This window comes from Cetorhinus maximus, chromosome 16 (genome assembly GCF_964194155.1).
Source record: "Cetorhinus maximus chromosome 16, sCetMax3.hap1.1, whole genome shotgun sequence".
NCBI lineage: Eukaryota > Metazoa > Chordata > Chondrichthyes > Lamniformes > Cetorhinidae > Cetorhinus > Cetorhinus maximus.
In genome coordinates this window covers 81561448-81574072 of record NC_135894.1, presented here as the reverse complement: position 1 = coordinate 81574072, position 12625 = coordinate 81561448, and the positions used below count along the sequence as shown (strand labels likewise).

Below are 12625 nucleotides of genomic sequence, written 5' to 3'. Positions count from 1 at the left end.
GTAGTCCGGGGCATTGGCTCAAAGATAAGATGCGACTATAACTACATTAGCTTGACTAGTCTATGGGAACTCTGCTTGGCATAAGTCTCTAGATGTTAGTGAGGGTTGAGTAGATGTACCTTTATTGGGCTAGTGCCGGGTAGCCCACCTAGTTTGGCCCCATACATTAATGCTAAATACAGTACTTTGTAAAGGGAATTAAAATATTGTATGCATTTATTCACAAGTTATTTTGAAGGTTTCTCTCAATAAAAATTTTCTGATTAAGAACAAACATACTTCTGTTTAGTTTTTCCACCTCCAGAAAGTTGTGTTTTTATCCCTGGGATGGAAGCCAAATCAGAAGGCCTAGTAATTTGAACAATTGAGACCAGTTGAATCCTAGAGATTGGGATAATCCAGCATTTGGTCCAGCTATATGGTGGATTTGGCCCATGTTATTCAGTTCAACAATGAAGTGTGGCAGGAATTGATTTAGAAAATTAATCGACATGTATCTTTCTTTCAGTGAAACGCAAACTGAATTTGAAGGTCAAAGCCTACATTGAGGTCCAGTAAATAGAGCACGATCCCAACAGCAGCTCCAAGATGGCAGGATTCCTGGACAATTTCCGCTGGCCAGAATTTGAATGTATTGACTGGGGAGAAAGCAGAAATACTGTTGCTTCGATAGTTGCCGGGGTGCTGGTAAGTTCTGTAAATAAATTAGTAAATGGATGATTTTTTTCAATGCCTCACTTTGTAGATGTATCGAAAATGGCAATTTACTCTTTGTAAATTGTATGCTAGTGAGTCATGACACGGGAAAAGAGCAAATGAATGATTCTCTTAATACTACAACTAGATAACAGCCTATTCAACACAACTAGTCCATGTTATTGTTTACATTCCACATGAACAAATACTCCTAAGCATTTTTATCTGTCCTGTTACTGGATGTATTCTTTGTACGCCATTCACCCTCATGGTGAGGTGCTATTTGAGAGCCAACAAAGTTAATTTTGTTGTGAAAGGAACTTTATAATGAGGTTCCCATCAACAGACCATTACTAAAGAACAGTGTGCATTTATATAGCATCTTTAATATAGTAAAACATCCCAAATCACCTCTTGGGAGCGATATCAAACAAAATTTGACACGGAGACAGATCAGGTGATATTAGGATTAATGACAAAGTTTGGTCAAAGGGGTAGGCATTAAGGAGCATTTTAAAGGAGCAGAACAAGGTAGAGAGGGGGAGAAGTTGGAGAAAATTCCAGAGCTAGGTGCCTATGCAGCTGAAGGCACGGCCACCAATGGTGGAACAATGTAAACTGTGGCTGCACCCAAGAGACCAGAATTGGAGGAGCATAGAGATTTCTTGGGGCTATTGGGCTGGAGGAGGTTCCAGTAATGGGGAGGGATGAGGCCATTTTCCCATTTGCCTGTCTGAAGAAGAAAACAATATGATGTGGGCGCAAGAGGAAAACATTTGCCTTTGGAGGCCATGGAGTGATTTAAAAATAAGAGTGAGAAATTCAAAATCGAGACGTTGTCGGACTGGAACCACTGTAGGCAGGTGAGCACAGGACTTGCTGCAAGTTAGGATACAGAGAGTTTTGGATGAGTTCAAGTTTACAGAGGATGCAATTGAGAGTGTGGCCAGGAGCACATTGGAATAGTTAAGTCTAGAAGTAACAAAGGCATGAATAAGGGTTCCAGCAACTGACAAGCTGAGGCAGGGACCGAATGTTTTGGAGGTGGAAGTAGGTGGCCTTGTGATAGAGGATATAAGATCAGAAGTTCAACTCTGGTCAGATAGGCCACTAAGGTGGTCTGGTTCAGCCTCCAGCAGTGGCCAGGGAGAGGGATCAAGACGAAAGTCAATAAAATTTTGGGCAGCAAGGAAATAGAAAGATTTTGGGATAGGGTGGGAAAGTGGAGATAATGTAGATGATCAGCCATAATCTTAATGACGAGCGGAGCAGGCTCAAGGGGGCATATGACCCACTGCTCCTATTTTTTATGATATTTTATGGAGTCATATGGTGGGTAGAAAATGGAGTTTGTGGCAGGGGCTGAAGATAATATCTTTGATCTTCCCAATGTTTAATGGGAAGAAATTTCTGCTCACCCAATACTGCATGTCAGGTGAGCACCATGACATCAGAGGTGGTGAAAGAGTTGAGAGAAGTAGTGAAGTAGAGCTGTGTGTTCTCAACTTACATGTGGAACCAGACATTGTGCTCTTGGATGGTGTTGCTGAGAGGTAGTGTGTAGATGAGAAATACATGGGGCTAAGGATAGATCCTTGGAAGACTCCAGAGGTAACTGTGCGGAGATGGGAAGAAAAGCCATTTCAAGTGAAGCTTAGGCTGAATAGATAGGAATGGAATTAGGCACGGGCAACCTCGCACAGCTGAACAATAAAGGAGAGATGTTGGGGAGAATGGTGTGGTCACCTATGTTGAATGCTGCAGACAGATAGAAAAGGATGCGGATAAATAATTTACAATTGTCACAGTCTCATAGGATGTCATTTGTGGCTTTGATAAGGGTTTTTAGTGATGGAGCAGGATGGAAACCTGATGAGAGGGGCTCAAATATGAATGCATTGTAAAAGCTGACTTTATTCCTTTAAACTATCTTAGTTTTAAATTGGATGAAAAAGTTAATAGATTAATCTGCAAGTAAGATGTTGCACGAGAATTGCACTGCAGCAGGCTTTCTAGATTAACTGCATTTTTTTTGAGAACTGGGAATGAGGATTATCAATTGACAGGAAAAAGTACTACTTTAACATACAACATAGCCTTCACTTTCTCCCTTTTGGCTCGTGCTATAGGGATTATCACACCACTATTTCATTCCATGCCCCCCACCCCCTATACAAACTGAAAATAAATACGTCAGTTTCAAAGAAGTCTCATTTTATAGGGCTCCACTGTGCAGTCTCCCTTTAATAATTGGGTTGTTGCAACCAGCAGCTCAATATAGAACAGGGATGTCTACTAGTGTGAAAGCAAAATACTGCGGATGCTGGAAATCTGAAATGAAAAGAAAAAATGCTGGAAAATCTCAGCAGGTCTGGCAGCATCTGTGGAGAGAGAAACAGAGTTAACGTTTCGAGTCCACTTGACTCGTCTTCAGAGCTAAAGAGAAGTAGAAATGTGAAGGATTTTATACTGTTTAAGAGGGGGTGGAGCAAAATAGAAGGTCAGGGATAGTTGGGAGCTAAGGAGAGAATGACAAGGATGTCATGGACGCAAGACGCAGGGAGTGTTAACGGTAGCGGTAAAGACTAAAGATGCTGATAGTGGCATGAAGTTAAGAGCAGAATGTGTTAATAGCAGAACAAGGGTCAGCACTCTGTGAAAGCACAACATATCAACTAGTGACAGATGGCTCTGTGGTTGGGGGTATGAGGGGAGGGGTTGGGGGAAAAGGATATAAAAAATTAATAAACAAATAAATAAATAAAATATTAAAATTTAAATTTTAAAAAATTGGATTAAAAAAGGGGTAAAGATAGAGTAGAGAGTTCATTGCCTGAAGTTGTTGAACTCAGTATTAAGTCCGGAAGGCTGTAAAGTGCTTAATCGGTAGATGAGGTGCTGTTCCTCCAGTTTATGTTGGGCTTCACTGGAACTTTGCAGCAGGCCAAGGACGGACATGTGGGATTGGGAGGAAGTAGACACAGGTCTTTTCTTCCATTCCCCCCCTCCACCCATCAACAGAATTACAATGCTTTGCTAGTTGCCATAAAGTTTTTATTCTTTTTGTTGGGATGTGGGGGTCACTGCTAAGGCCAGCAATTGTGGCCCATCTCTAATTGCCCTTTAACTGTGTGGCTTGCTAGTCAACTACATATTGTCTTCATGTGACTCCAGATCTGCAGATTTCCTTCCCTAAAGGATATTAGTGAACCAGATGGGTTTTAACGAAAATCAATGATAGGTTCATGATCACCATTACTGAGACTAGCTTTCAATTCCAGATTTTTATTTATTAATGGAATTTAATTTCCACCAGCTGCCATGGCGGGATTTGAACCTGAGCATTAGCCTGGGCCCCTGGATTACTATTCCAGCGATGTTACAACTACACCACCTACATAAGTACAAATACAAAAATATTACAATTTTAGACACCATAATTGATGTAAGCCTAGCATTTCGATCTTGATCTTGTGCTTAGTAGTTCTCCTTCCAGTGGCTAAGAAAAATGTTTTTATCATGTTAGCTGAAGAATTAATTGCATTTTATAAGAAAGTTAGCATTCCCTCCATTATATCTCTTGCAGATAATCACTTAGTGTGAAAATTAAACATGTTTATTTAAATTTGGAAATGTAAGGAAAGCACCTGGGAGTGAAAAAGGAGATAGTATTACAATCTTGGTGCAATGGACTGTTCAGATAAATTGCGAAGGGAAGAGCCTAAATGGCTGTGTGGAAAGAATGTAACCAGAGGGATAAGCATATATGAACAAGATTTAAGCTATTATGAATTCTCAGAGGCTCGGAATTCTGGGGCGAGCAGCTCACCTCCTATCTCCACAAAGCCTGTCCACCATCTACAAGACACAAGTCAGGAGTGTGATGGAATACTCCCCACTTGCCTGGATGAATGCAGCCCCAACACTCGTGAAGCTCAACACCATCCAGGGCAAAAGCAAAAAACTGCAGATGCTGGAAATCCAAAACAAAAACAAAAATACCTGGAAAAACTCAGCAGGTCTGACAGCATCTGCGGAGAGGAACACAGTTAACGTTTCGAGTCTGTATGACTCTTCAACAGAACTAAGGAAAAATAGAAAAGAGGTGCAACACAGCCCACTTGATTAGCACACCATCCACCACCTTAAACGTTTGCTCACTCAACCACTAATGCACAGTGTCAGCAGTGCTTACCATATATGATATGCACTGCAGCAACTCTCCAAGACTCCTTCAAAAACACTTTCCAAATCCACAACACCTCCCACCTAGAAAGACAAGAGCAGCAGATGCATGGGAACACCACCACCTGCAAGTTTCCCTCCAAGCCATACACCATCCTGTCTTGGAAGTATATTGTCATTCCTTCACCATCACTGGGTCAAGATCCTGGAACTCCATTCCCAACAGCACTGTGGCTGTATCTACACCAGCTGGACAGCAGCAGTTCAAGAAAGCACCTCACCACCACCTTAGTCAGTTAGGGATGAGCAACGAATGCTGGCCTTGCCATTCACATCCCATGAAAGAGTATTTTAAAAATTATATAATAAAGTTGAAGCTGTTCATTTTTTGTATGTTCATATGTTTGTTGAAATATGTAATTGAAAAATCAATTGCAGTTTTTAGAAGAAAAAAAGGCCCATGTTGAATATTAGCATATGGGTTGTGGTACCAAAATATATATGTGCACATGAAGATGAATGCTATTTGTAAGACAAACTTGTCGAGACAGTAAGCCCTTAAAATGCAGTAATGGCTTTGAAAGTTTAATTTGATTGAAATTTTCAAGATATTAAGGGAAGTTGATGGAGTAGATAGAAACTATTTTTGCTGGTTGGGGGGAGTCTCGGACTTGGGAGGGATATGGGGGGTGTGGGATGAGGGGGGTGCAATATCTAAAAATTAGAGCCAGACTTTTCAGGAGTGAAAACACTTCACAAAGAGTGGTAAAGGTCTGGAACACACTTCAGCAAGTGACAGTTAATGCTAGATTACTTGTTAATTTTAACATCGAGATAGAAAGATTTTTGTTAGCCAGAGGTATTAAGGGACATGGGAAAAAGGGCCCGTGTGGAGTTAGGTGACAAATCAACCATGATCTCCTTAAATGGCGGAACAGGTTTGAGGGGATAAATGGCACCAGTTGTAGCACCTGTTTATTACCTCTGGATGGCAGTATGCTAAAACTACATTCAATAGCATAGAATAAATGAGAGAAAACTGCCTGACTTTACAGGGAGAGAATATAAATAGTTTGAAAGGAGGTAGAAGTTTAGAAAACCCAAGTTGAATGAGTTAGACAATAAAAGTAATAACATTTAAGGAAAAAGATTAAAGAAAATGCTTGGAGATGGAAAGAAAAATCTGTGTATGCTAGAAATCTGAAAAATAACTGAAAATACCAGAAACCAGCAGATTTAAAGCAGAAACAGTCACCAGTCTTGCATTTACTGACGTTGGTGGGTCTGCTGCATATTTCCAGCACTCATTCAGTTTTTAGTTTGAAAATAAATGCCTTTGGCCAGATAACCATGAGAACATTGGTGCTGCATGTGATTCTGTCATCACAAAATCATAGAAGTGTTACAGCCAATCGCTCACCCTAGCAGATTAGCATGGAATTTTAAGTCACTGTACAATTTAAATTCATGTCTTTCTACTTTCTGGAATTTATAATTTGAATGCAAAGTATTCCACACTAAATCTGATGATTTTTATTTTGTTAGGCTAAGCAGAGAATTTATGGTCATGGCCAGATTAATTTTTTTTTTTAATCCTTATGATCATCGGGTGGCATTTGGTGGAAAAGAAGATCAGTTCAGAAAATATTTAATTTATGTGCAAGTGGTTTGATGTAGACGAGTGAAATGGAACATAAAATTCCTTTTACTTAGAAATGAAATGAAGCGAAAAGAATGATCAGTTAAACTAGCCATGGAACACTTGAACTAGATTAAGAATTTAATTGAACAACTACAAATGACCAGTAGAGGGAGCCAGAAGATTGCCACATTGCTGTTTGGGAAGTCTAGGACTAGGGAGTATAATCTAAGATTGACTTTTCAAGAGTGAAATTAGTAAATACTTTTTCACAAAGGGTTGCAGAGATTTGGAACCCACTTTGGCAAATGAGAGTTAATGCTAGGTCACTTGTTAATTTTAACATTGGCGAACAAAAATCTTTCATCTCAAAGATATTAAGGGCTATGGGGCAAAGGTTCCACGTGGAGTTAGGTGACAAATCATCATGGTCTCCTTACATGGCAGAACAGGTTTGTGGGGGATAAATGGCACCTGTTTAGTTTTTCCTTTTTCCTTTTTTAATGTTTTCTTTGGTTTTAATTATAAAAGAAAAATGCAGTTTTGACCAAATAGTGTTCTGGTTTGGGTGTTTCCTGTATTCTGGTGGAGTCAGTTTACCGGTTTTGAGAGTTGTAGAGACCATTTTATTTTCTGCCTCATTTTAATCCTGTTTTCATCATATCCTATCAAGGCTTTAAGGCAGCATCTTGCATCTTTGTGACAAAACTAGGGGGTTATTATAAATGGGGAGGGTGGTAGCGGATGTGATCTCTCCACAGGAGAGGCTGGTTGGCTGATCAATTAATCACATCATCATCAACCAATACAGTGACTGAAAAGAACAATTACAATATTGACGTACAACAACCCCGCAGTTCTGGTCAATTTCAACTTTTATCTTGTAAAGGCTAGGCAATAGAGAGTATGACTGAAGATTGTATTTCAGGCTACCTCACTGTGAAATCATCTCAAGAATCTTACCGTACCTGTTTAAACCACTGCAGTGGCAGATAGCCCTTGTCTCTAAGTCACACCAACTTCTGACCAGCTCTTGCCCCCACAGTATTTAAATGGCTGATCCAGTTCAGGCTCTGATCAATGGTAACCCCCAGTGAAGGTAATGCCATTGAATGTCAAGGGGAGATGGTTAGATTCTCTCTTGTTGGAGATGGCCATTGCCTAGCACTTGTATGACATGAATGTTATATGCCACTAATAAATCCTGCTCATCCTAGGGGTGCAGATTTGGATGTACATCTTACTGTATGTACATAACGCATTATCAGGTCATGCTCTCTATTGCTAAAGCTGCTTATTGTTCAAAAAATCATTCAGGAATGAAAAAATAAACCGTGGGTTCTCTTCACCACCACAATTTTCTTCTTAAGCAACCCTCCCCTGCTCCTCCAACCTCGCCCCCATCAACAACTGCAGGGACTCATTAACATTTTTCTTATTCTGTCACAGAGATGGTGACTGTCCACTCGGCTGTCTCTGCTGCTTCCCTCCATTCCTAGCCACCTGACCAGGCTTGCTCTAATGTTCCCTGCTGACCTAGCCCTGAGTTTGAGTCTTTCGCTGGATTCTATCCCACGTCTCACTTTGCTCTCTTAAGATCATCTTGTCCACAAGATTGACATTCTGCTCTCTTGATCCTATTCTAACCAAGCTGTTGAGGTCTTAACTTCCCCTCCTGTGCCAATGTTAGCTGATTATTATTAACGATTCCTTCTTGAGCACTGGTTCTCCCCCTCCATCACCCCCTTCAAATATGCCATGAATATTCGTCCCACCCTTCGCCCATCTGCCTACTTTGGTGAGTGTAAAAGATCCCATGGCACTATTTTGAAGAAGAGCTCTCTTTATTCCAAGAATGTGTTGGCACAGTAAGGCATTCAGTTATATTTTTTCCACAATATTCATGGCTGAGAATTACTAACTATTAGCTATGCACATCAAATTTTATTCCAAGTTTGGTCGAGGAGGCATGTTGAAGTAGCAAATGGTCTTTTATTTTAATTACCGTTTCCCCCTCTTCCACATGGAACTGTCTGTAGCTATTTTGATGGCACAGTTGAACTTGGGAGCTCATTTTGTATGTGGCACATAATTCTGTCTCATTTCTTTGGCCCTTGTAATTCAGAAATAAGTGGGGGAATTGAAATATAAAATAGCATATGATGAAGGAAGAGAAACGACTGAAAGTCCTTTTAAGCCACTGTGTGTGGGTCAAAAAATCCAGATTCAGTGCTAATAAATTTGCCCATTATATTATAATTACCAAGGTTCTGTGTCTTAGGAAATGGTTTGGTAGTGTTGCAGTGGAGTGAATTGAATTAGCTGAAGACTGGCACCTGTGATGCTGGACCGAGTTGGATCATCTGTTTGGCACTTCTGGCGTAATATGGTTGCAAATGCTTCAACATTGTCTTTTGTACTGATGTATTGGGCTCTCCCGTCATTGAGGATGGGGATATTTGTGGAACCACTGGCTCCAGTGAGTTGTTTAATTGTCCTCCACCATTCACAACTGGATGTAGCTGCTTAGATCTGATCTGTTGGTTCTGGGTTAGCATGTCTCTGTCCCTTGCATGCTGCTTCTGCTGTTTGGCATGTCAGTAGTCCCGTGTTGTAGCTTCATCAGGTTGACACTTCATTTTTAGGCATGCCTGGTGACACTCCTGGCATGCCTCCCTGCACTCTTCATTGAACCAGGTTGATCCCCTAGCTTAATGGTAGTGAGGAAATATGCCAAGCCATGAGGTTACAGATTGTGGTTGAATACAGTGCTGCTGATGATGGCCATAGCGCCTTATGGCTGCCCAGTTTTGAGTTGCTAGATATATAGAAACATAAAAAATAGGAGCAGGAGTAGGCCATTCGGCCCTTCGAGCCTGCTCCACCATTCGTTATGATCATTGCTGATCATCCAACTCAATAGCCTGCTCCTACTTTCTCTCCATATCCTTTGACCCCTTTCCCCCCCCAAGGACTATATCTAACTCCTTCTTGAAAACATACAATGTTTTGGCCTCAACTACTTTCTGTGGTAGCGAATTCCACAGGCTCCCCACTCTCTGGGTGACAAAATTTCTCCTCATCTCAGTCCTAAATGGTCTACCCCGTATCCTCAGACTGTGACCCCTGGTTCTGGATTCCCCCACCATCAGGAACATCCTTCCTGCATCTACCCAGTCTAGTCCTGTTAGAATTTTGTAGGTTTCTATGAGATCCCCCCCTCATTCTTCTGAACTCTACCCCATTTAGAACGGTGGTAATGCCACAAAGCATGATGGAGGGTATCCTCATTGTGAAGATTGACTTTGTCTCTACAAGGACTGTGTGGTGGTCGCTCCTACCAATACTGGCATTTGTGTAATGTTGATAGAACTATTACTGCCTGCTGCAATCAATTCTAACATTGCAATGCAATTGTAGTTGTGCTGATGTTAAATAACCGTCTTCAGCTGCTTCATCAATGACCTTCCTTCCATCATAAGGTCAGAAGTGGGCATGTTCGCTGATGACTGCTCAATGTTCAGCACCATTCGCAACTCCTCAGATACTGAAGTAGTCCATGTCCAAATGCAGCAAGACCTGGACAATATCCAGGCTTGGGTTGACCCACCATCCCGACTTGGAAATATATCACCGTTCCTTCACTGTCGCTGGGTCAAAATCCTGGAACGCACTCCCTAATAGCACTGTGGGTGTACCTACACCACAGGGCCTGCAGCGGTTCAAGAAGGCAGCTCACCACCACCTTCTCAAGGGCAACTAGGGATGGGCAATAAATACTGGCCCAGCCAGCGAAGCCCACATCCTGTGAATGAGCTTTTAAAAAAAAATTAACACTAACTTGAGTGTTGTGCAATCCATTTCCCTTAATTATTTGGGTAAGTCCATTGCCACAAGTTAATACTTAGTCACAGTTTTATTCTGAAAGAGAGACCTAATTGCTACTGTTGAATCTGTCCTGAGTTAGCTAATTCTTGTAATTCCATTATTTAACTGTGAATGGTGATGAAAGAAATGTTTTTCGTAAGTAAGTTATATTGCTGTAAGTCTCCTATGAAATTCCATTACACTCCCACAGTATCATTTGTGTAAAAGGAAAAGAGGAAGTAGAATGACAGTAAGTGCAGTGTTCTCACTGTAAAGGAGGAAACTCGGCCAATTTTGACCTAATTTTGATTCATGCGATTGTTACATTGAAAAGTGCGTGCAGATGGGGAAGTTATTTATCCCATCTTAGCTCATTTCCAAAAAGATTGTTCAGTCCCCTTGTACTCCACTTTTTAAAATGATTTCAGTAATCTGCATTTTATCTATTGCAATATGGTATACAATATGGGTCAATATCCTGGAACTCCCTAACAGCACTGTGGGTGTACCTACACCACATAGACTGCAGCAGTTCGAGAAGGCAGCTCACCACCACCACCTCAAGGGGAACTAAGGATGGACAATAAATGCTGGCCCAGCCAGCGAAGCCCAAATCCCGTGATTGAATTAAAAAAAAACCAGATCAGTGGAAGTTCCTGTCCTAATATCTCTTGCAGCTTGGTGTGATTTATTTTTGATCACACTCCTGTCGAGTGCCTTGGGAAATTTAACTATGTTAAAGGCACAGCATAAATGCAAGTTGTTGCTGAATTAGAATGCACAATAGCTTTTAAAAATTAAGTGGATGAATATTTTAAAAAGAACAAATTCAGTAAGAGATTGATGAAGAGCAGAGGAATGGAACTGTGGCTAACACCTTCAGAGAGCCTCCACAGATTCAGTGAACTAAACTGCCTGTCCTGCTGCTATAAAATCCTGAGATGTTGGAACGTTTTATTCCGAGGCTTTTGAATTTTATTCCGATTAACTTAGTGTATCCAACAATGTTCCCTCTAAGCTGCAAAGCAATTTGAAAGCCCTGCACAGGGTATGCTCAAGTTGGCCCCTCTAAATTACCATGTGTGCATGGCTGCGCAAAAATGGTTAAAGGGGCCCTGCACTTAAATAAATCACATGCATGCTGAAAAGATTAGAGAGAATATTGATGTTCACCTAATGCTTCCCAGCAGCTGAAATGGCCATACAGCTTCATCTGCAATGCTGCTCACTAAATAAAAACTTCAAAACTCCTTGAAGCATTTCATCCACTGCTAAGATTTTTGTTTTATGTCACTGCTGTCACATCGTAATACTTTGATTGTGCTTCAGACCAGTAACTGTGCACTGTCTCTTGGTCTGGTAGCTACATCCTACACTTCTCAGTTTACATCCTAGTGCTCTGCACACCCCTGTCCCCACAATAACCCTTGTACTCCTAGTTTCCATGCCCCCAGTTTTGCAAATCCCTCCTGGAGTTAATTTCTCCTTTCTTTCCCCCTCACCAGACCACCAAATTAGTTATGCCTTGACCCAGTGCTCCCACTTCTTAGCTCCTGTGATTATTCTCAGGTCCATGCTTTTTTTTTCTTTCTGCCCCTCTCACCCTCTCCCAACAGTGCAGCTCTTGCTTTCTCTAGTCTCCCTTGACATGGCCCTCAGCCCCATTATTGCCCATGTATCTGGCCTTACCCCACCTCACATCTCCTACAAAGAATGTCAGTGATTTACTTGGACATTAGAGATACTGAGGAAGAGGTAATACCTGGACTGAGAAAAGAATCTAAAAACAAATTGAGAAAGTAACAATGACATAAATACTAAAATGAGTGAATTGATTACAAGTGCAAAGAGCAACATTGATAGAAAAGGGGTAAAAGACATAAGGAAATGACACAGAAGAGAATTAGAGAGTAGCAAAGGAGCATCGAGTTGGTTACAAGAGTTCTCTTTTCTGTCGTTCTGAGACTGCTTATACATATAGGGCTACGCAGTTTCCATGAAGTGTTTGTCAACCACTGAAATTCTTCAAAATTGACAATTTTTAAAAGTTATATTTGTTTGTTTGTTTTGTGTACCTTGACACTCTCTTCTCCCATGGAGAATGCTGTGGAGTATTGGAAGGATTTACAGGCTGATTAACAACCTGCTTTGTGCCTGACATTAAACCGAGGTCCCATCTGCCCGCGAGAAGGATGTAAAAAAAGACCCATGGCACTTGAAGCACAGCAGAGAAGTTAT

At 41.1% G+C, this 12625-nt stretch overlaps 1 protein-coding gene across 1 annotated transcript in view; it reads left to right on the top strand.

The window, feature by feature from the left end:
• Positions 1-511: 511 nt before the first annotated feature.
• LOC144691763 (transmembrane protein 50B) overlaps positions 512-12625 on the top strand; it is a 52245-nt gene continuing 40131 nt past the window's right edge. The window contains exon 1 of the mRNA XM_078560206.1: positions 512-687. Within this exon, the coding sequence (XP_078416332.1) occupies positions 589-687 (99 nt within the window). The 5' untranslated portion in view covers positions 512-588. The remainder of the gene's footprint in view (positions 688-12625) is intronic.